The sequence below is a fragment of the Halichoerus grypus genome, chromosome 12, assembly GCF_964656455.1.
Source record: "Halichoerus grypus chromosome 12, mHalGry1.hap1.1, whole genome shotgun sequence".
NCBI classification, from domain to species: domain Eukaryota; kingdom Metazoa; phylum Chordata; class Mammalia; order Carnivora; family Phocidae; genus Halichoerus; species Halichoerus grypus.
The window spans coordinates 91,062,386-91,087,304 of record NC_135723.1 but is presented as its reverse complement, the minus strand read 5'-3'; the positions used below and the strand labels follow the sequence as shown (position 1 = coordinate 91,087,304).

At 45.9% G+C, this 24,919-nt stretch overlaps 1 protein-coding gene across 1 annotated transcript in view; it reads left to right on the top strand.

Annotated features, from left to right (window-relative positions):
• The first annotated feature begins 756 nt into the window (after positions 1 to 756).
• The window catches only part of CREB3L2 (cAMP responsive element binding protein 3 like 2), a 108,512-nt gene continuing 84,349 nt past the window's right edge, over positions 757 to 24,919 (top strand). Inside the window, exon 1 of the mRNA XM_036079765.2 lies at positions 757 to 1,267. Coding sequence (XP_035935658.1) covers positions 1,166 to 1,267 — 102 coding nt within the window. The 5' untranslated portion in view covers positions 757 to 1,165. The remainder of the gene's footprint in view (positions 1,268 to 24,919) is intronic.

Here is a 24,919-nt window from a genome sequence, read left to right as displayed (position 1 = left end):
GTCTTAACTCACAGCTCTTTAGGACGTGGAAAAGCCAGCCATTGGCTTTTATCAACTGTCTGTAGAGTGAACTGAAAGAAAAAAAAAAAGTGATAAAAAAAAAAAACATGGCAGGAGAGGAGCATAGCCGAACTAAGGCGAAAAATGTGAGGAACAAATTGACAATTTGCTAGAACTGTGCTAATACAAATTCACACACAATGGGGAATATTTATATTTGTGAATATGTAACTCATTTTTTAAAAAATCTCGAAACTCAAATGAGCTAATCTACATTAAGAAAATATTTAAGACCATATATAAATATATAATATTTAATACAGTATATAAATCCGCCCACAAAGCGGCTCCCCTCCCTTCCAGAAGCTCGCGCTAACTTTTGCGGATTCTAAGCGAAGGTACCGAGTTCACCCTCCCTTCTTTATGAAATGTATTCTTGTCGCTATTTGATTGGCTGTTCCTCCCAGGCGCCCTTTTATCATTGGTCATGCTTCCAGTCCATCACTCCCAGACTCAAGCACTCCATTGGTCCGCTGCCTCAGAGAGCGGTGGCTGGTTGCGCTCTGGCAGAAGGAGTTCCCCGGTGACGACAAAGGCGCTCCCCGCCCACATTCCAAAACCTGGGCTGAGACTTCCCGCTGCCCAGCCTTTCCGGGCGGGACGGGGCGGAAAGCCAGACTTCTGATTGGATAGGGCGGGCGAGGTGAGTATCCGATTGGTCACTGCCCTAGAGGGAGGTGGAGTTATAGCTGGGTCCTGGAGCAGAACTGAGGAGCCCTGGGGAGTCACAAAGTTTGTGTCTGGAGCGGTAGTGGAAAGTGGGCTTACTGCGAAGGGATTTTCTTGGGATGAGAGCTGATCTCCTGCCTTCATTTTGGATGCGCGCCCTGCTTTAACGCCCCCCCGCCCCCAGCCTTCAGCCAGATCCCTGGACAGCCTGTCTCTCCCGGCAGTTCTCAGACTTCCGAGGACACCGGACGGGAGTTGGCAGTTCTCCCTCGGGCAGAGCAGAGAACGTTTTTCCTAAGTGCATAAGCTTCACGCACACGCGCACACACGCACACACGCGCACACACTCCGCGGAGCCGGACCTTAACCTCCGAGGCGGCTCTGCCCGCTCCCCTCCTGCCCTCAGCATCCTCGGCCCAGCGTCCCTCGGACCAGCATGGAGGTGCTGGAGAGCGGGGAGCAGAGCGTCCTGCAGTGGGACCGCAAGCTGAGCGAGCTGTCAGAGCCCGGGGAAACCGAGGCTCTTATGTACCACACGGTGAGGACTCGGCGGGGCGGGAAAGGGGCGGCTTGCAAGGGGGGAGTATTGTCATTAAAGGAACCGCTAGGGACAGGGACCTGGGAAGGAAGTATTTGGGAAGAGGCAGGCATGCCCGGAGTGAGGATCTAGGGAGAGGTGTGGTTTTTCGATCGGAACAGATAAATGTGGGCCACTGGCCCTTTTGAAGTTTCAGTAACAGTAGTGACAGTTTGTATTTCTTTGGCAATTTATACTCTTTTCCCGAATCGTTTTCACACCTGCAATATCATTTGCTCTTGCTGTCAGTACTAAAGCAGAAGGGGGAGATGGTGGGGAATAAGGGGAGATGGTGGGGAAAAATATGCCACTGTTGAGTTTGCTACTGATTTTGTGGGAAGGTTTTAAAAAACTAAACAAAGTGGCATTTTCTTTCCTTCGTTGTCATATTCTCTCTCTCTTTTGTTTATATTTCAGGAAGTACACGTGTGTGTGCGTGCGCGCGCGTGCGTGTGTGTGTGTGTGTTTTGGAAAAGCCCCTTTGATATTAGGAGAGAGACTACGTTATTTGGTTTCTTTAACTGTACAGCCAAGAAATCTGCTTCCTCTCTCTTCAGAGGAAAGATCAGAGTATGGAAAATCTGAGGCAGTTCCATATTTCAGAAAAGCTTTGGAGAAGGTGGGACGGCTCACCAGTTCTTTGTTCAGTCTTATGCCTCGGGGACCTCGTTGGGGATTGAACTGTAACAGGAATACTGCACATTTCTTTTAAAAGTTTCAATTTCAAATTTTGGGTATTAAATTTGCAAAATGAAATTCTGTTTCCAACAGCCAGCAATGTTAATATGATTTTATGTGAGATCTGTTTTTTTGTTTCTTATAAATGCAGGAGTTTGTAATGAGAGAGAGAGTGTGTGTGAGAGAGAGAGAGAGAACACTAATGAGAAAACGAGAAGCTTGCCTGTTTGCCTTTCATGATTTTTTTAAGGGGGTCAGTGCCAGGATATTTGAAACTTTTGCAAAATGGCCTGCAGGCTCCACCTCCTTGGCCTTTGCCTCTGGTTGACGTTATTTTGGGAAAAGGGATGAGGGCCTCCCTGTGATTCCCACCAAGGCACTTGTGATGGCTGAGAATGGCTTGTTGAAAAAATGCAGAGTGCCCGGCGGAGAGGGAGTGGTAGTTCATGCTGGGGCAAAAGCCAGATGTGTAGTGCGATCTGAGTTTTGCTTACTGAGGCTTTCCCTGAGGAGACCACGTGGGCTGCATTTGGACTGAGGGCCCAGATGTGCTTCCTGTTGTCAGTACAGAACTTAGAGCACATTGGTCCTCAAATATCTTCTGGTAATTGGGTGTTCCAGGTGTTTCTACTGACATGGGCTGCATTTTAACCATTTGTGTGTATGGGTGGGGGGCAGTTCTTCTCTTTTGTTCTTAAACATACTGTGAAAATGTCTCACCCAGCCGCTGTAATGCCACAGCTTTGGGGTTGTCTTTCAGCTGGTGGCATGAATTATGCACAGGCATACACATTCCCTTTCTTGCATTTGTGACTTGCATTTGTGAGATCATGGACTAGGATTTGAGATGCTACCTGTGACTATGACATTAAGTGCAGACAGAACAGTTTGGGCTGGCTCTAATGAAGATCTTTTTTTTTTTTTTTTTAAAGATTTATTTATTTATTTGAGAGAGCGAGAATGAGAGAGAGTACATGAGAGTGGGGAGGGTCAGAGGGAGAAGCAGGCTCCTCGCTGAGCAGGGAGTCTGATGTGGGACTCGATCCCGGGACTCCAGGATCATGACCTGAGCCGAAGGCAGTTGCTTAACCAACTGAGCCACCCAGGCGCCCTCTAATGAAGATCTTTACGCACAGTTTCAGGGGTAGAGACCTTACATTCCTTTTGGTATTAAGGGCTCAGTTTTTCTGTTATTGTGATGAAGCAGTGATGCGTGATTATTTTTCTTCTAACTTTATTTTTTTTTTAACGACTTTTATGTCTGCCACTTAGGGATGTGTCTCTCCTCTGGGAAGCTCACTCATATAAAATGCCACTCATCATTGCTACAAGTAGTTGCCAACACACTGTGTATATGAATTAGTGTTGAAAGAGGTATTGGATTTAGTAGCACAGACGACTGGATTATATTCCTTCTAAACTAAGGGGAGTTTGACAGAGATTTGAAAATAGATAACTTTCCCATCTGTTTCTTGAACTCTGTTGGGTGTCCAGTTGCAGAGCTGGTTATTATTGCTATTCGTCCAAAATGTGGAATAGCCTGACCTCCAGGTCTAAATAGGGATTTAGTTACCACATGCATGATTGCTAATGCCCTGTTTTGGCAAAACCTGTCACCTGCCTGATTTTAAAAACATAGAAGTTTCAGATTGCCTGAGGCTGGGATTGTACCATCTCTGGTGACTTCTGTGAACCATCAGGAGCAATGTTTTTCTCATTTGGTTAGTTGTGAAGAAGACTTCTTGGTTCAGAAGGACAAAGGCTTAGAGGGGACAGGATAGAAGTCTACAAAATAATGAAGTACGTGGATAGAATGAATATGCACTTGCTCATTAGGTCCTGACTTATGAGACCTTTGGGCTTCCTCTTGAAGCTTAAAAAATAGTTTCTATACAGATGACAATATATTATTTTAAATCAGTGAGTAGTACTTTTATGAACGTTGTTGTTTCTGGAGTATGTACAGGCTAAAAGTGGGTTTAGAAAAGGTGGTGGATCTAAAAATGCGGAGTATGTCTCTTTTCTGGTTTGAAATCATTGTGAGAAACCTTGTTCCTTACCCCAAACCTGCCTGGATGTTGGGCATTTCTAAGACATACGTTGTGTTCCTCTTAAGATTCTGTGCAAATTACATTTCTGGGAATTCATTGTGGGATTTTGTAATTTAAAGAGCAAAACAGGCTATGCATTTTATCTACTTATATATACACAGTTCATATTCAGAAGGATGCTCAAGAAATGGATAATTGTTTCTGGCAAGGGAACCTGGGGATTGGAGGTCAAGAGAGGGAGCAGGGGTGAGGGAGTTATTTATATACTATCCCTTTTGTACTGTTCTAATTTTTACCTCCTGAATGTATTTAGAAAATGTAAAATTAAAGCTTAAAGGCACCATGTAACACTGGACTAGAAGTAATTTTAGCCTGAGTCTCTCTAGGGGAGGGGGGGATCTGGTGCTCCATTAAAGCTCAACACTTCCCAAGTCAGTTGAGGCCTTGGGTGAAGAGAGGAGGAAGCAGGAGTGCTTGGTGGAAAGGGGCTCTAAGGATGGAGGATTAACCGTGAGTTTGGGTCTGATAAACTTTATGATCGTGGTAACTTTCTTATATCTCAGTTTAACGATCTGGAAAATAGGGATTTTTTTTTCAATTTTTGCAATGATTTATTTTTTTAAAGATTTTATTTACTTGACAGAGAGAGAGATAGCGAGAGAGGGAACACAAGCAGGGGGAGTGGGAGAGGGAGAAGCAGGCTCCCCACTGAGCAGGGAGCCCAACGTGGAGCTTGATCCCAGGATCCCGGGATCACGACCTGAGCCGAAGGCAGACGCTTAACGACTGAGCCATTCAGGCGCCCCACGATGATTTTATTCTTTGTAAAAAAAACTCTACAGTAGGAACTGCGAAGTCTTCACAAAGATAATGACAGGCGTTCTGCTTGTTTTCAATGCTATTCATATGAATCCAATACTTTGTAAGGTTATTTAGTGCTTATGCACTAAAATTTTATATCTAGTTGGTGCTTAAAGTGAAATGACCAATTCCAGACAGTGGAAGGTAGAGAGTTAAGGGGATGTTCAACCTGCCTAGTATCCGGATGCAAAGGTCATCTGGCTTCCACATCTATCCCTGATGCTGGGGTGAAGTTGGCTAATTTCACAGGCTGGTGAGATTCCTGGCTTCCTCCTTCCTCCTGGCTGGCCCAGCGACTCGTGTGTCTCCAATGGGATACTGAAGCCTTTGGGTCGATATTCCACCTTGGAGACAGCTCCTGTTGTTGGCCCTGGCCAGGTTCTGAGGGGGAACCTGGGCCCCTCCTGGCTTGAGAAGATCATTACTTGTCACCTGATCTCTACAAACTGAAGGATGAGTAATGAGTTCTAGTAGGAGAATTGCAAAGCAAATACACTTTGTCTTCAAGGCCCTCACTTCACCTTTCTTGACCTTTGTTTTCATGTTTTCCTCCCTTCTTGGGCCCCAAGTACTCACTGTAATAGTATTCCCTTTCTAACTCCCCATCCTAAATTTTGCTCTCACGAAAGATTTGGTGAGCTTACACTGAATATTTAAATGTTAGTAAGGCTAAACCTATGACCCCTAAATGGGCATTTATATTTAACAGTAATTACTTCAGCTCAAAAGGGTGAATCTCTAAATGGAGAACTTAAGGCAATACCTATTGGTTGTAGGGGAGTGGAGGGAGTGCTCACTATTCTTCTATTCCATATATGTGGCCCTTATTCATAAGGCAGCCAGGTACCTGTGTTGCTAATTTATCTGTGATCTAAAGGATTTTCAATGGCTTGGTGAAATTTCTTTGACCTATTATATTTTTCTCTCTGAAATTGTTCTCATGGTGATAACACAGGTTGGGGGAAGGTAGACTCAGGCACAGCTCTGAAAGATGAGAGGGCAGTACTGAGTTTTGTACTTGCCCTCTTTCTTGAAAGACCCCCAAATAATAATGTTCTATGGAAGCAGGGTGGTCTGATGTGAAGTTGCTCTTGCAAGAAATGAAGCATTGCCTCTAGATTAATAATTGAATTAAATTATAATGTTTGCAGCTGTAAGTGAAACTGATTCAGACTTTTTATTCAATAAGTGAACTATTATGTCATGTCGTAAGAGGCCTAGAAGTATAGCTCCTTGTTTGACTGATTCGGCAACTCCTCTATCTATCTATCTATCTATCTATCTATCTATCTATCTATCATCTATCTATTTATTTTTTTAAATGTTTTATTTACTGGGGTGCTTGGGTGGCTCAGTCAGTTAAGGTCTACCTTCAGCTCAGGTCATGATCCCAGGGTCCTGGGATCAAGCCCCGCATGGGGCTCCCTGCTTAGCGGGGAGCCTGCTTCTCCCTCTCCTTCTGCCACTCCCCCTGCTTGTGCTCTCTCTCTCTGTCAAATAAATAAATAAAATCTTTTAAAAATTTACTTTTGACAGAGAAAGAGAGAGAGAGAGAGAGAAAGCAAGCAGGGGGAGTAGGAGAGGGAGAAGCAGGCTCTCCACAGAGCAGGCCCTGACTGAGCCACCCAGGTACCCTCAGCAGCTCCTCTAAATGCCATCCATCTATGTGCAGGTTTCATCTTTGGGTTGGATGCAACCGGAAGACAGCTCATTCCCAGATGAGTTTCGGGTGTTGGATTCAAAATGACAATATCCAGAGGGAAGGGGGGCGCCTGGGTGGCTTGGTTGTTAAGCGTCTGCCTTCGGCTCAGGTCATGATCCCAGGGTCCTGCATCGAGCCCCACATCGGGCTCCCTGCTCAGCGGGAAGCCTGCTTCTCCCTCTCCCACTCCCTCTGCTTGTGTTCCCTCTCTCTCTGTCTCTGCTGTCTCTCTGTCTCTGCTGTCTCTCTCTCTGTCAAATAAATAAATAAAATCTTTAAAAACAAATATCCAGAAGAAAAAGAGAGGTTGAATCTTCCTGTGTCCCTTTTTAGGATGGAAGAAACTTTTTTCAGAAGCCCACCAGCTCATTTCTCTTTGAGCTTCCTCCGCAAGGATTGGGTCAGTTGACCATTTTAAAACCAACGGCTGGAAAGAGATTTACATGATTGGCTCAGATTAATCATTTGGGGATTGAGGAGCTATTGGTGGCTCAATCAGCATGATTGTAATGATCATCAGAAAAATAGTCCAAGTTGGCAGTCCTTTCTGTAGTGTGTTTGTTTGACCAATGGCTGTTTTCCTCACAGAGATGGGCTAGCAAATGGAAAATGTTTTAAAATCCACAATAATTAGCCTTGGAAGCAAAAGATCAACCCAAGTCCTGTGCCACTTGCAAAACTCTAAGAGTGTTACTTAGCTGTGCTAATAGCGCCCAGTGAAGGAAGACTCTAGAGACAGAACTGGCCTCTGAAATGCACACAAAGGCTATCAGGGAGGGTGTGCTGCGTGTCCCAACCCACTGACTAGGAAATGTAGAATTAACTATATTATCTGACCTGTCTGTATCAGGGTCAGATATTGGGGCCGGAGGTAACTCACTAAGCCTATAATCGTGCTTATCATGCAAGAAAAGAATGACTTGTTTCGTTCGAGGTCCACACAATCTCAGATCAGCAGGTGGAAAGCTGAATGTCAGTTTTCAAAGAAGCTGTTTTTTTCAGTTGCCTATGGCCATTCACATATGGATAAGCCCGTGTGTGCCTGCTGGCATCTTGAGCTGCCTGCCTCAGCCTGGCATGGCTCTGACCTGTTTGCTGTCTTGGGGCAAATGGCCTTAGGCCTTGGTGGGGCATTTAGTAGGGTTTTGAGCCCACAGCTGTCAGATGTCTGAATTGTCCAAGTGAGTAATTTTATGGAAGAGGGGAGTGTTCATGTTCCCTGTCGGTGCAGAGTCAGGATTGAAAGAAAATGATGAGACCCACGATCTTTGGGTCAACTTTGAACCTGTTCCTCTCCCTTCCTGCTCTTCATATGCTCTCCGTCTCTTTCAACTGAAGTTCTAAGTGACCTCGATTTTCCCTGTAATCGAATCCTATAGGTCATCTGCGAGGCACATAGGACGCATTAGCCTGTTTTATCTACCGATTTTATCCACCGAGAATCTGGGGCCTAGATCAGTACAGCATTTGCTCAGCTGAAGCACAAGCTCCTTGAGGACAGGGGACATGACTTTGGCTTTCTGTATTCCCATGATGCTTAGCCAAGTGCAGGATGCTCAGAGATACAAAATAATTGCTTGATGCCTAATTAAGTGGAGTGAGGCAGTCTTGGAGAATGGATAAGCTTGCTGGCCTCGACCTCTTTTGTTAATATATTTTTTAAACTCTGAATTCTTGTAAATGCTTCTGGAAATCTGAAAATTTAGTGTGAAAGCGACCAGTGTAATTCAGTGTCAATATCTTTTCTTGTTTAGTTTATAGAGAACAAGGTGGGAGTGTGGGTGAATTTCGAACAATCGAACCCCGGTCTCCACCAGTGTGGAGTGGAGGGCAGCATGGTGGAAAGGGTGGGCTTTGGAGCCAGGCAGATTCGGCGTCAAGGACCACTGGTTCTCTAGTGACCTTGGGCAAGTTACCTTACATGTCACTGCTTGGCCCATAATAGACACGCTTTTCCAGCGTCTCCCCTGAGTTAACTGTCTTTTCTCTGGGGAAAAGATGCACCAACTTCGGGAGTCTGACATCACTCAGGAAGCACGGGGGCCTGTTATTAGTCTCTCTCACACATCCTCATTTCCTGCCCTCCCCAGCTTCTACCTTCGGCTGTAAACACAGGTCTCTGCCTTGAACACATGTTTGCCAGATGCTGTTGCCCCCTCTTGCTCATTTTTTTTTTTCTCTCTTGTTTACTGCCAGGTTTTCTCAAACAAGTAGTCAGTACCTACTGCCTGCATTTCCTTCCTTTCCACGTACTTCTGCACCCTGTCAGTTCTGGTTCCCACTGTTGCTAGAAGGTCCTACAACTTCTCTCTAACTGCTGCATCCAGTCTTTTCTCTGTCCTCACCTGCTAGGCCTCATGGAAGTAAGTCGGCAGCATTGAATACAAGGTCATCTCATACTCGTTCTTGCTTTGGCTTCCATGACGGTCTGGTGGGCTCAGCTTTTCCTTCTTCACTGGCTTCCTTGCCACCTATTAAATGTGAGCGTTGGGTACTTGGCCTTGTGTCCTTTCTATACGCTCCCCCGGGCTCCTGTGTCACCTTCAATACAGCTGGTTCTCAGATCTTTGTATCTATTATTTGTCTCTTGACGGAAAGTGGGAACTCTTTGGTATGACCGAAGCTTCTTTTGGGCCCTCATTCGCTCTGGAAAAGCTCTGACTGGATAATCCTTGAGTCTTCATAATGCATCACTCTAAAAGGAGTAAGGGAAACTTTGAACCCCCTTTATCACTGCACCTCATTTATCTCAGGGAATGTTTACTGACTCAGCTCTCCTACAGTACAGACCCACGAGCGGCTCACAGGTCATTACTGGGACACTTTTGAGTCAGTGTCACCCATCAGATGCAAGCTGTGTTTTGGCTGGGCTTGTGCTTATTCTTTGGGTTTGGGAAACACTTTGTGGTGTTCCGGGGTGTTGTGTCTAAATTTTTCTAGGACTGCGTGGAAGGTCAATGCAAAAATCAGACATAACTTCTTAGAATCATGCGCCGTATATTCTTCCGTTGTGTACAGCTGCTGTCAGGCTCAGTTGCAATTGCCTCACGTTGAACTGCCTGCCTCTGAATTGCTCTATTCTGGAGTAATTTATTTACCTAAACTGTGCTGACATTACTGAAGAGCTTTGAAGTTTTTTAAAGAATCGAGATGGGTTACTCTGAGCCACCCACATTCCTCTGCCTGCCTCTTGTTCGAAGTTTCAATGGCGGCTCTTGGAAGAGTTTTTCTTTGGAGCGTAAGTCATTTTGTTGTGTGAACTCGTTGTGTTGCAAGTTACTTGACATTCTGGGTCTCCCTTTATCTGGCTGTAAAATACTGCATTTGTATCACATGGCCCCAGAATTTCTTTTAACCCCATAGTTCTGTTCTGGGTATCATGCTCCTACCTTTGAAAGGCTCTCAGCTTTAAAAAATGATTTAAAATACCAAAAAGAAGATTTAGTTGATTGCTTATATCATTGAGGCAACTCAGTTGGCCCATGTGTTGCGCTCTGTAGCCTCTCTTTCCTGACTTAAGACCTTGCTTCAGTAAAACCCAGACAAAATAAAGAATGGAAAAACAGAGAGGCACAGAGGTAGGAAACATTTTTTTAACATCAGAAAAAAAAAAAAAATCCACTTCAGACTTCTTGGCAAATAAGAGGAGTCTGGGGAAAAAAAATCCACAAACAGTTTCCTAGTTGTCTGAGTGGAAAATCCTGGTTTTTAACATTTCATATCTTGGAAATGTCTGAATAGTTTTTGTTTAAAGGGAAATTCCTTTTGGCTGAGAAAGAGCCTGCAGGATTCAAACTGATAGGGTGATGTTTTTAGAAAACTTGGAGGAAATAAGGATTTATGATGAAGGTGCTTTCTCACTGGCCAGTTGTGTTAAACAGAAATTCAAATCCAAGGTTACCAATCATAGCATTGTAAAGGTTGAAATGTTAACTCCTTCCTTCCCATGGCTTCCTGTCCATGCATCCTGGGGAAACATCTCTCATAGCTGGTCCTTCCTCCAATTTGAGGAACTTAATGAACTGCTTTTCTAAACCTGTGCATGTTCTAGGCAGGAGGATATACATTCTTGACCTTGTAGCTCTCCTAGTTGAGTGGGAAGGAAGCTATATAAACAAGTCATTAAATACCTGGTGTACATTTTGCATTAGAGCTGTATTCAAAGTATTCCTGGAGTACAGAGGATGGAATCACAATTCCAAAGGAGATGAAGAGTTTGGGAACACATCACAGAGCAGGTGATATTTACAGCAGGTCCTGACGTATAAATAGGAGTTCTCTAGGCAGTGGGAATAGCAAGTAGAGAGTTGGAATGTGTACAATGTCATGACTGATTCTAGAAATCCCAAATAGTTTTATGTACTTTGAGAGTACTCTGTGGGGGTGTTGGGAGATATAAGATCCTAAAAGGTCTGCATGCCTTTTAACCATTTGGATGTTCTTTTGTGGGCAGTGGAGTGGGAGGCTGTTAGGGCTTTTAAGAAGAGAGGGACAGGAACAAAAATGTGTTTTAGAAAGGAAACCCTAGTGGTTATGAAGGACGGCTTGGAGGGTAAAATTAATGGTGGCAAGATGGTCTGTGGCTGGCTTTTTCGTCCATGAGGTTGAACAAGACACTGTGAGGGCCTTGAACCTGCCAGAGAGGAGCACATGAATCAAGCAGGGGCTAAGAGCTAGACTGGGAGACTTGGTGATCTTGGGGGATGGGAGGGGGCATGGGAGACCTCCCGTTTTCTGAAGTGGCAGACTGAGTTGGCCATGCTTCAAGTGACCTGAAAGGGGAAATTGAGAGGAGGAATGAGTTTGGTGGGGAAAATAATGAGTTCATTTTCACCCATAGTGAGTCTGATGTGTTCATGGAACATCCAGGAGCTCTACTTCAAAGGCATTTGAGAACTTGGGTTTGGAGTTTGGAGAAAGGTCTGGTCTGGAGGTGTAGACTGGGGATGCTGCAAGTCTAGTGGGGATCAGTGAAGCCCATAGCCTGCAGAAGCTGGTCCAGGGAGGATAGGTGAGAGTGAAGAGTGAGGGGAAGGCCAAGGATGGAGCCCTGGGGGCCCTAGAAGTGTTGGCCGGGGACCAGGAATCTGCAGATGGGACTCAGAAAGAACCGACAGGAAAATGTGCAGAAAATCCAGGAAAATCCCATTACAGGATCCAAGAGAAGAGAGCATTGCTAGAGAGTGGTTAATATAAATAAAGGCTGAGTGTGCACTTCACCTGGCTTCAAGGACTACATGCATGTCGGCTCAGGAGAGTACCCATGTCTCGGGGTTACAGTGGCCTCCCCATGGTCTGAGCCCGTGGCACACTCCGCAGCCTTGTGCTTCGGGAGCCGAGGCCTGGCTTCCAGGCAGGAGCCGAAGGCAGACGGACAGGAACTAGGAGTAAAGAGGCATGGTGGGTAATCCAGACAATACTGCCTCTTTCTTTCCTTTGTTTTTGTACAAACCTGAAAGCAATCCTTAATATTGGCCTTGGAGACTGTCACGGTGCCCATGCCCTTTTCTGAGGGTACTTCCTTCATTCTCCTCTCCAGGCTGAGTCCATCTGTCCCTGGATGTCCTTCTGGTTGGCGACCAGGAGTTTGTGCATGTGTCCCTTTACGCACGTGCCACTTCTGGCTTTGGGGCATGCAAAAGAATGGCCTCTGGACTCTGACACCTGTATGAGTGTTGGGGTTTGCCAAATGCCTGTGAGGTTTGAGCCTTCCTTTCTCTATTTCTTCTGACTCTCCCCACAAAGAAACTATTGGGTAGAACCACTGATGGCCAAATACAGGTTTGATCACAGATACATCAACAATATGCAATAGGAAAAAAAAAAATAAGCTAATTGCCTCCATTTTTGTATGATATAATAATAGGGGCAGGTGAGGACCAATGGTTTTATTATAAGAATAGGAGCCTGAGGGTTTTCCAGTGGAAGGAACATTCAAATAAATGATGTAGCTTCAAAGAAAATGTGCAGCTCCACGCAGTGCCTGGGTGTTGGGACCTACAAAGGGGACTCTGGCGGGACATCCTGCAGCCCTCCCCCGCCCCCTAGGTGTCCCCTGCATGCTGGGGCCGGCTCCAACCTTTGTTCTCTACTGTGCTGCCAGCTCCCTCAGCCCCGAGGAACAGGCATGGGAGGGGGCGCTCTGCAGCCAGGACTGAGGGCCGGCACCGTAGGGCCAAAGGAAGAGGGGGTGGGGAGGAAGGAGAATTCCACTTCCCCTGCTGCCCAGGGAGGAAGCTGGCGGTCCTTCTCAGCCACCTGTGAGGAGACACCAAGTTTGGGAACCACCCCCGAAGTTCAGCTGCAGTGTAGGTTGAGTGGTCTTTTGGCTGACCGGGAAATGGATGATTTTTTTCATCCCATGATTTCAGGAACAAAATGTCTTGTGCGCTGGAAGCACCTATGTGTACAAACTTAAAAAAAAAAAAAAAGATTTAATTTTTTAGAATAGCTTTAGGTTCACAGCAAAATGGACTAGAATGTACAGTGAATTCCTATACACCCCCTGCCCTCCCCGCAGCACGCACAACCTACCCCACTGTCAACATCCCGCTGCTATGAACTTTGGAATATGGATTCATAGGCCAGGGTTACCTGTGGCAGCTTTTGGTTTTAACTTTTTTTTTTTTTTTAATATGTTGGCTATTGGAATTTAAATAAAAATAAATAAATAAGATTAGTCACAGACAAGGTTCCTTTTGTAGTCCAACAAGAGGCCAAATTGGCCCACGAGGGCCTTAAATGTGTGTGTATATGTGTGTATAGGCAGTTTTTTTGTTTTGTTTTAATAAAAACTACTCCAAACAATTTAGGAGCAGACCTATGGATTTCAGTAGAATACAATTAAAAGGTTAAAATGTGGTATTTCTCCCACCCCCAATTTTCCGTTTGCAAATGGTGTAGGCACTGGATGCCGTCCTTTGGAAAGGAGGGTGGGATTGACTGGGGGGAAATACCGTATTTTTTTGTAACCAGAGTGCCCAAAGCCCACCTTTGTAGCTGTGACTTTTAACTTCCTAGCCTGAGATGGTATTCATTTATGAGGCCCGGCCAGGAGTTGTTTTTCCGGTTCTGCTCTGGATTTGCAAGTTTTCCTTCCAGGGCTCTTGGCAGTCGTGACCCACATTTGGGAGCCGCCCGGAAGGCCTGGCTCTCTGGCTGAGGATGACCGAGCCCAGGTGGACACAAACCTGCTCCCCGCCCTGGCCTCCAGGGCATTGCGCTTTAACTGAAGGTGCCCACCAACCCCAGCAGTCTTGAACGTGGGCATTTTCGTGTGTGATGAGAACGAGAAGCAGAAAAATAGCAGCCAGGAAACCATTTGGTGTTTCAGCTGTGTTTACATATTCGGAACATGAGGTGGGTCGAAAACCAGTGTTTCCTTCTGATTTAAATACACACTTATAGGAGGAAACTGAAATTAAGCCTGGCCCAGCTGAGAGGTGGGATGGTTGAGTAACTGAGCATGGTGAATGTTCTGTTCAGCTTTCTTATTCCCACCCTTCCTCACTCTGGTGTGGGATCCTGAAGGCCCTGATGTCTGCTGATGGCTCAACCACTGGGGGCAGGGGGTCAGTAGAAAAGGCAGGGATTTGGAGTCAGCACGCACTTCATAGCCCTTATCACCAGCAAGCCATTATTTATTCAGTGCTTCCAAGCCTTGTTGGCCTGGCACTCACGGACAATGATGTTATCTGGGGGGTGCACCGAAGCAGTGGGTGAGGCTGCTCACAGCCCAGGGGCTCTGTCAGCTCCATCCTCTGCTTGGGGCACTCCTTATAGGCACACTGGTTGGGAAGCTACCAGAACAGTGCTGAGCACAGCACAGGTGTTCAATAAAATATTTGCTGCTTGAGTTGAATCCATGGCTCTGGGCTTAGTCTGGAGCTAGCATTCCCTACTTCGGACACCCTTCTGAGGCTAGTTCACAAGGCCATGAGCAAGGATGAGTGACATGATATGAATAATGTGTCTTTCTCTGTGTCTGGTGTGTGGCCACTGCGTAGGAGATACTAGTTCTCTGTTCTCCATTTTTTTTTTTTTTACTTCAGTAATTTCAGGGATGTGGAGGAAGAAAACCCTTGCTGAGTTCTAAACGTCAGGGAAAAAAAACAGAATAAAGCCTCTAATGTGACCTCATTATATGTATGTGTGTATGTATTTACTTTCTCCAGTTTTATTGAGATATAATTGACATCTAACGTTGTATTGTATAAGTTTAAGGCGTGCAACATAATGATGTGATCTGTGTATATATTCAAAACGACCACCACAGTAAGTTTAATTAACATCTGTCACCTCACATAGTTACAAATTCTTTTTCTTGTGATGAGAGCTTTTAAGATCTACTCTCTTAGCCACTTTCAAATATATCATACAGTGCTGTTGACTATAGTCGTCATCTTGTACATCACACCGCCAGAGCCTATTTGTCTTATCGCTGGAAGTTTGTGCCTTCGACCCCCTTCACCCTAATATGGCCTGATTGTGACTAGACATTTGGGGGGGGTGGATAGAAAACCTTAACTTTTTTTTAGTTCCTATCTGAATCTTTTTAGGCTGAAGGCCTGGTATTGATTTGCATGACTAAATTCACACTTGGATTTTTCAGGCACCTGCTTCTGCAGAACTGAAATTGTTTGGAGGTTTTGGGGGGTGGGTTGGAGGCAGGTGTTAACATTTCTCAAGTTGCAAGAGGGAAGGCAAGGGGGTCTGGCCCATTCCCTGTCCCTGCCATGCCCTGAAGCAACTATTTATGAGAGGATATTAAGATCATTTGCAGTGTTTTTCTATCATGAATAACATTTCTGGGGCTAACTGTGAGATGCTGAGGAATCCATTAGCATGAGAGTGGGAAGGGGGAGCCCTGTGGGGCCCAGCTGTGGCACCAGGGAGAAACCTGAAGGGCTCTCTGTCCCCTTCGCGGGCAGAGCAATTTAAATGCTGTTGATAAGTCACAGCAGCTGGCATATAAGCCACAGGCTCTCTTTCTGACCCATGGCCTGACTGCATACGGCCTCTGACCTTCCAGAGTAGTTGATGTAGGGACAATTGAGTGAGAGAACCTGCCCTGAGCCTGCGGTTCTTGGGAAGCAGGTTCTAAGTCGGTCTTCTCTGCCTGCCTTTTATCTGGACTAGCCAGCATCTTATCTGATAGAAGTTCCAGAGATTCCGGCATGTGAATGGACCCCCTCCCATAAGGTCTTGTTATTATTTTGGCAATGGGAGAAAATCCTCGGCTGGAGAGGCTAACAAATTTGGATGAGTTACCCGATGGTTCTTCTCTGTGGAGCTGCATTACTGCAAAGCACCTCGTCCACTGAGGGGCTCGTTAGCCCTTTGCTGGTTTTTCATGAGATGCAGACGACTATCATGACAAGTTTGTTCTTTGTTATTTGCCAACCAAAAGAAAAATATCCTGGTAGGTAGCTTTAGTTTTCTTCCTTGCCCTTTTGAGAAACTATTAACTGTGCCAAATTTGCTTCTCAAAAAAACCCCAAAAAACAAAAAAACAAAAAAAGAACAAGAACCAAAGTCTCAGGATTGGAACTGTATATGTCCCTTAGCTTCAAAATATACTGTTAAACATTAGTTTAGTTTTATGAACTTAGCTTTATGAACCAAGAAGTCCTGAGCTCGGCTTTCCAGGACCAGTGTAGTGGCTGAACAGTGCCAGTGGGTCCCAGGATTGTCTCACGTTTTCATTCTGCCATCTTTAGCAGGTAGACCTTTGTCCTCCTGGGCATTGCCTCATGACTGCAAGATGACTGCATCACCTCCAGCATTACATCAGCTTCCCTGGCAGGAAGAAAATGGGAGGGCAAAGGAGAAGGGGGTAGTACCTGTATTAGAAAAGCTAAGGCTTGCTCTGCGGTCCCAGCAGGGTTTCGCTGGCTATCCCTCACTGTCACAGAGCGTCCAGGAAGCTGAGTGGTTTAGCCAGACACCTTGCTACTCTGAACAAGATGGGCATGCCTGGTGGTGAGGAGGGAGGACAGGATGGATATTAAGTGGCCAAGCTGTAGTCTGCCTCACTACAAAATAACACTTTTCCAAACTTAGAGGATTCAGAGATCTCATAGGGACCTTTGATATGGCTGAGCACAACCCCTTCATGTCACAGATAAGGGAACTGCTATATTTCCTTTCTACTTCTCTGCTCAGTGTGCCAGAAACCCCCAATTGTGCTTTTTGGCACTCCTGGGCCGAGCGGCTCGTCCCAGATGTATAAACTGTGCCCAGAATGTGAGTGGGCTGTCAAGTCCCTTTCACCAGGGAGGAGAGCGGCAGGGACACAGGTGGTTTGTATATGGGAATCAAAAGGTCTGATTATGCTTTCTCAGGAAAAGCAGCTGGCCAACAGAAATTACTGGGTGCCTCTGAGTACAGAACCTGGAATCTGGCCTCCTGGAATGATCACAAAAAAATAGAAGCTCAGCCCTGCCCTTGAGGAGCCAAGGCTAGCAAGGCCTCCAGAGCAATCACATGTGTAAGACCAAGCAGAGACTCAGGCTAACAACGAAGAAAATCCGGGGCAGACAGAGTAGCCAGGCCAGGAAGGTGGTTTGGAGGACCTGGCCGTGAGTAGGGATGTGTAAAGGCCTATTTGGTGGAGAGCAGTGGTGTCTAAAAACAGTGGTTTGAGAGTAAGCAACATTTGCCTGGTTGCAGCCATTTGCTAACGGCTTCCTGAAGCCTGGCGTGTTTTCTTTAGAAGAGCGGCCTGAAGGCGACCCTGTTTATGGATTCCTCACAGAGCTAGTATGAAGTTAGCCAGATTTATCGGAACATATCTGAAAGGCCACTAGCTCTGTAGCAGCTTTCCCTTTGATTTTTCAGTTTCAGCCTTCTTCTTCCCTTCCCCCATCTCCTAGGACCGCCCAGGAGCCCTGACATTTCATTTCTGCCCTGACTTCTCCTGTGCCCGGAATGTGAGTGGGCTATGAAGAAGCCCACTTCTCTGGGGGCCCAGCCAGTCTCCTCAGCGCGGGATCTGTGTGCCTGCTAGTACTCTGGAGGGCATTCTCCACCCTTGCCTTGGGGCCACGTGGTAGAGGAGGCCACGATGAAGAGACCGGTGTCTCGGGCTCTCCTCCCCCACAGTGGAGCAGGCGGACAGTGTTTGGCATTGAGGAGTCTCTAGGTGTCTTGGCTCAGGCTGTTATCACAAAATACCATAGACTGGGTGGCTAAAACAGCGGAGGCGGGGAAGGCCAAGATCAAGGGATTAGCAAATTCTTCCTCTAGCCTTCTTGGCTTTCTTTACACTGTGTCCTCACCTGGTGGAGAGAGAGAGCTCTGGTGTTTCTTTCTCAAAGAACATTAATCCTGTCATGGGGGTTCCACCCTTATGACCAACCACCTCCAGATACCATCACATTGGGGGTTAGGACATCATAGGAATGTTGGGGTGACACAATCAGTCCATAACAATGAGGGTTCGCTAGAGTTTCATGAGGCTCCCAGGTGACAAGTGGTGGTGACCAGAGCAATGTGCTCTCTGCTGGAAGAAACCTACGAGAAGTGAGCACCTGGCTGTTCCGAAGCTGGGTCCAGGTGGGTCTGGGAACCTCCTGAAACGCTCTCCAGGTTATTGAGGTGGAGTGCAAATGTGTGTTTTTCATCACATTTTCAAAAGTTATTTATGACCTCCAAAATGTTAAAGAGCTAGTGTCCTGGAGATTGTGGAGGCTGAAAGGGCTCAGGTCTGTGCACGGCGGTGCCCACTGCCAGCATCCTGTGTGCATGGCCGAGAACCATTGCTGGGCTGCTGTCCGTCCCCCAGAATGTTCCAAGGAAGCCCCGCTCCCTCTTGCTCCTGGGTACTCATTAGACCCTGACCGCTGACAGGTAAGCAGCACTGTTTGTCCCTTAAACCTAACCCTTTGTCTTTGTCTTCTGGGGGACAAACTCCTCCCTCCACCGCCTGATGCTTTTTTGGAGAAAGCATAAAAAATTTTGAGTGGTTTACATCATAAGCCAAAGAGAAAAAAAAAGATCTTACTTATGAAAGACATTTCATAGTATTCTCAAGATACTGACTCAAAGCAGGCAAAAGTTGAAGCTGTCTTTTCTGACCATACATGGAGGGCTCCAGCCCACATATTCATTCATGACACCCAGTCCTAAAGTTAGCTCACCCTTACTTTGTTCTCCTCCACTTCCTGGTCCTCCCACATCACAAATTCTTCTCTACATCCATTTTGAATTTTATTTGCGCTAATATTGTAGGTTTCCTTTAAGCCATTGAAATCATTTTTGAAACATGGTCAACATGAAGAAATTTTAGAAGCACAGAACTTTCTAGAATCTGGGCTTAGCCAAGGGCTGGCTCACTCCTGACCTGGGCACCATCCCTGAGGGACATCTCCTTTTCCCCATCTGGGCCTCTTCTTCCTGTCGCTTTCCTGTCTCTCTTGTCCCATTCTTGTGTCCTCTGCTCTCCTCCTTTCTTTCTCTCATCTAGGCCCTTCCCTTCTTCTCTGACTGTGCTCTGACTCTGCCACTGTTTCTAGAGCTTTCCTCAGTCCTGACAGCAAGCAGACCCGAACTCAGCGTTTAGAATCCCTTCTTAGATTCTCCTGCCTCATTGCAAGGACTGGTGAGCTCTGGCCGATGATGGCCTTCTGGAGGTGGTCACAATAGTGCTGTGCATTGTGAAGGGTCTTCTGGGGGAGACTGGAACTACAGAGTTGACTTTCCAAATGTATGGGGTAGTTTGGGACCCAGGAGAGGTTACATTGTGGAGTAACTGGGCCAATGTAGAAATAAAGAGCAGGAGTAGCCAAGAGAAGAGCTAGTCACTCTTATACGCCACTGAGGAATTGTTTTGGTGAACAGTGGAAAACATCTGCCCTATTTTGTCTTTCTTGTCTCCTGCCCCCGCAGTTGAAATACTGAGAACTTCCAGCCTACGGCTCTACCAGTTTTGGAGCAAACATGAGCGAGCCAGTTATGTATTTTAGGAGCCTGCTCCCTTGTTTGGGAAATCTGGATCTAGGTTTTCTATTTATAGGTGTCTGTAATGCTTAGGGGGAAGCCCAGGGCCCTCCAGCCCCTTTCTCCAGTTGTGTTTATCCAGGCCTCGGGGTGCGGCCCTCTAGGCTGAGACCTTAACTAGGCCACAGTCACTTCTGTTCCTGACCCCACCCCTGAGTAGCTTCAGGCCAGATGAACACGTGGAACTATGAGCCTCCAGCTATGACCATCCCACTGCCTAGAGCGATGGTTTTGATCTTGGCTACATGTCATAATTACCTGACAGCTTAAAAAAATATTGTTGCATGGGTCCCAGCCCAAGAAATTCTGATCTGATTGGTTCTGGGATGAGGTTTGGGCAGCAGGAAATTTTAATAGCTTCCCTAGTGATTCCAAAATGAAATGAAGGTTGAGAACTGCTGGCTTGGAGCTTTGCTACTCAAAGTGTGGTCCATGGACCAGTCATATCCACATCCCCTGGGACTCTGTCACTGACCCATTATCTCAGCCCCTACTCTAGATGTTCTGGATGATAAGCTGAAGATCTACAGCTCCTCAGGGGATTCCCATGCACCTTGCAGTTTGAGAACCACTGGCAAGGTGTCCTGCTGCCCTTCCTGTGAGGCTGATTGGACCCCAACCCTGCCATACCACACCAAGTGCTGATGCCAGGTCAAGCCAGACAGAGCCCAAGAAACTGACTTGGCCCGCCCCCCCCCCCCCCCCCCCATGAGCTCCTTTGGGGTCAGTTCTACATCTGGATACAAGGGTTTAGGCAGCAATCCTATTCTGAAATTAAGGTCCAGTGGGACTGGCTGCAGCCTGTGATTTGGGATCTCTTGGCCTGATGCCTTGACCTTGTGGCACTTTGCCTAGTCTCCCTGGCAGAGTTTGCCCTGCCCTAACCCTGGGGTGGAACTAGGAGAATAAAACTAAAAACTAAAGTTTCAAGATAATGAATAAAACACTCTAGAGCTGGGATGGCTGGACCAGAGATGATGGGTACACAGCACCCATGGTGTTCTTCCCCCTGCTCACCTGCAGCAGACACCTGCTTTTGAACCCTGCTGTTCTCCCTTTGCCACTCACACTTGACCCTAGTCCTCCTCAAAAGGGCATTCCAGGCGGACATTGCCAGTTCCTCAGATTGTGCGCTTAAGATGCAACTATTCTGCATTTCCTTTTTCCCAGAGTAGCATCAGTTACCACTCGTATTGTGACTCTTCAGTTTCATTTTACAACCTTTGAGTTCTCAATAACCTCTGAGACACCACCAACACCTCTCTCCTCATTTTGCCGCTCTTTCTAGGCCCTCTCAGACAACTGGTCAACTGAATGTTCCTGTCTCTTGAGATTGTCATCCACGTCTCCATTCCACATGTCTTTCTCGAGCAGCACTCCATGCCCAGTACTGTAATGGGCCAGGACTTGGGGAAGCACAGACTAGTAGGGACCCAGCCCCCACCTCAGCTGTAATACCCCTGCTGCCCTCCTCAAACAGCCTCATTTCCTGTCATTCCTCATCATTTGGTGGGAATAGCAGTGGATTGAGTCATTTGGCTTCCTGCTTCCCAGTGTCAAGGCCTGACCAGTGTCCTGCATTCATTGCCTATTCCCTGCTTTTGGAAAATAATGTCACAACTTACTAACCTTCATATAGCATCAGGGCTGACCATTCCCACCTTCCTGGACCATCAGCCTTCATGTTGACTTGAGCTCAGGGATCAGGCAGGTGGAGAGTGAAGCTGTCAGGGAGTGAAGCTAGTGTGGGGGGTCATAGGGAGCAGGAGGGACTAGAGAGACTGGGAGAACTCTGGACCTGTTCCCAGGAAGCAGCAGTCACTCAGCCCCAATAGCTGACAGACAGGAATTTAGACCCAGAGTTGGCAGGTACCTGACTTTAAAAGAAGCTAGGAATATAGACTTTTGTGTGAATCTCTTGCTTTTTAAAAATTACTCCCCTATGTTCTGCCAATAAATTAAAGCAAAAAACCATAAAGGAGGTATCTTTTTTTTTTTTTTTTTAAAGATCTGATTGGCTTTATTAAGTGATTCATGAATCAGGCAGCATTCCATCTAGCAAATAGAGAGATACTCCCAAAGTAGATGTCTTTATAGGCCATTCAGAGATAAATCGTGGACTTTCCCCAAATCCATAGAAATCTAACAAATGCTCCAACACACATCAACTGTGCTGAGATTGTCCAGATCAAGGCGTAGCTCTCCGGCGTTCTGGTTTATCTGCATTTCATAAAAAGAGTACTGTTTCTGCACCCATCTGAAATGTTGCCGGAATTAGAATCAGAAATGGCATCAGGACATTTTATTTGCTGTGTCCTGACTGCTTTTCAAGCTCATCTTTTCCATTGCTCAGTCTGTTTTAAGAGAGATTATTCTATCTGACCTTGATTTCAATTTTTCTGTAAAGTGCTTTCAGATTATAAAAATGTGGCTAGAAGTCAGGTAATTACATTCTGGGTTCAGGGAGCTCAATAGTCTCTAATTTAATTTTATTTATCTTGGCCTCATTTGCTTCATTTGTAAAGTAGAGTGATAATACCCATTGACTTCACAGGGTTGGTATGAGGATTAAATGAGATTTTTTTTTTTTTTTTTAATGTGGAATCACTTTAGAAAATGTTAAGAGTGCTCCCTGATTCTAAAGTATTAAGTTCAAATTAAAAGGCACTGCAGGGGCGCCTGGGTGGCTCAGATGGTTAAGCGTCTGCCTTCGGCTCAGGTCATGATCCTGGGGTCCTGGGATCGAGTCCCGCATCGGGCTCCCTGCTGGGTGGGGAGCCTGCTTCTCCCTCTGCCTCTGCCTCTCTCTCTCTCTGACTCTCATGAATAAATAAATAAAACATTAAAAAAAAAAAAATAAAAGGCACTGCAGGATACTGCTTCTACATTTCTTAAACAAAACACGAGGTTTATTGGTGTTGCTGCATATGATTGATCTATCTATCTATTTGTTGTCTTCAACATTAAATTAATATCCAGGCTTTTCTGATATTGCTACTAATTATTTGATTAGATGCCCAGTGGGTTATTCCAAGGTTCTTCTCATAATCACTACTTGTCATTCCTTTTTCTGAACTCCTGTAGATATTATTTGTCCCTACAGTTTTATCTTGAAATTGTTACATCACCACCTCATGTATGTGCTCTGGGTCTCTGAGCAAAAAGGGATATGCTGCTACTACAGCAGCTGCTGCCACCAAAGCATTCTCCTTCTGGGTTGTCTGGACTGAGAAACCTAGGCAGAGTTTATTGCTAATCCTCTTCTTCTTTTTGCTAGATTTTGAGAAGACCCGCAGCCCCTTTCCATGCAGCCTTCTGCTGTAGATAGGAGGCAGTGTAGGGAGGAGAAGGAAACTGGCAAAGATGGAGGGAGGCAGCTGGGCAGGAGTGATGTACCAGTGTGTAAGCAAGTTCAGGGAGTGTCTTTAGACCCAAATTCTCCCCCCACACTCCCACTCCCCCTGCTATGGCCTTCTTCTAAGAGAATAAAAGCAAATCTTTCCAACCCCCACCTCCGCATCTTTTGCCCTTTGTGTTTGTTGTGTGTGTTGGTGTGCGCATACAGGAAGGCTGAGCACTGCAAGCTGCATAGCTTGTGGAATTCTTTTGTCTCCACCCTCTGGCTTGTCCCACTCCCACTGGTCAGGGCTCATGGGAAGCAGATGCATTCTTGCCTATCCCTTTGCCTACATATTTTAATTACCTGAGGAGATTTTCAAAAAATACCGATGCCTGAGCCCCACTTCAAGACTAACTGAGTGAAATATTTTAAAGATAGGGTGTTGGAGTTTTTAAAATAGTTCCCAGATCAGATTTGTATTTAAACTGAGGTCTGCAGTTTATTATGTAACACATAAAAAATAAAATGGGGTGATGGATGAATAAATTGGTGGATAGATAAGGCAGAACAATAAGATGTTAATGGTAGAATCTAGGAAGTAGGCATATAGTGTTCATTATAGAATTCTTTCAACTTTGCTCTGATTGACATTTTTCAAATTAGAATATTAAAGGAAAAAAAACCTCCCACACTTCTCCTGATGATTAATTTGGGGTCGATGCCACCCAAGGCCTGATATTTGAGATGGGTGGAGAGAGACTGCATCCGTTCTGTGCAAAGGAGTGTTGGGTCACCAGGTCTGAGCACAGGCCTGGTGGCTGGGTGGCCACTGTATTTTTAGGAAAGGGACCCCAAGAAAGCCCCAGAGAGAAAGTAGGTGAGATCAAACTCCTGGCTGATAAAATATCCATGTTGAACCCAAGCTTGATTAATTGAAATTCTGAGTGCCATTAACTCACATATTAGCAGAGAAAAAAAGAAAGTAGACGTTTTTGAAAGATGCTGATTCTTTTGTAGGAACATCTGGTTCTTCCATGTGGGAGCCAAATCATCTTGGAGCTGAGGAGCCATTGAGGGTCATCTGGTCCGGCCTCCCACTCTGTGTCTTTCTCAATGGCCTAAGCTGAATTGCGTTTGATTTGTGCAGCTGGGCCGAGTGATTCTAAGGTCGCTCTTTTGAGGGTGAAATCACTTTTAATTCTAGCAAATGGATATAGTTTAAAACAGCTTTCCTAAGAGAAAAATAAAAGCTGTTTTGTGCAAGGCTTGACTGCCTCTCTCTTTTCCTGCTATATTACAATCGGGTGTTCTGGCAACAGAATAGTGCCTCAAGGAGAGGGTGCTGCGTGCTGCCCGGGTTTTATGTCCCACTGAGTCGTGGGTCCTGGTCCTCCCTGAGATGTGCAGAATGAAGTCTCTTTCTCACTTCCCTGCTCCCCAAACTTCGTGCTGCTTTTAAGGAGTAACAGAGGCAAAGGCCTTTCTGTCCGGCCTGTTGGGGAACAAACAACAAAGGCCCTTTAAGGGAGCGAGATGGGGCAAGAGTCCTGCAGATGTGAGGTTACAGTGTGTCGACCAGCCCCCTGGGAGCTGCAGCCAGCGTGTTGCAGAGGCCCAAGGGTGGGACTCGTTTGTGGGTTCCCGAAAAGAAATACCCTGCCAATGATGAGTCACTCTCAGTCCCCTTCCCAGAGCCTCTGAGGCTCACAGAGAACTCAGACAGTGTGTTCTCCTGGACTTTTTGAAGCTTTGATATGGATTAAACTCCTGCCCAGTCTGTCTGCACAACTAATGGCCTTGTCGAGCCTGATCTGTAACTTCTCTTTCAGTTTCTACACCTATAAAATACAGAGAAATATTGGTCTCCCAGCCCTTTCAGCTCTTATAGCAACTACTTTTTATAATGCTTCGCAGTTTATAAAATACATTATTCTACCTTATCTCCTTGGAGTCAGACAATCTTCTAAAAGGGTTTGAGTATC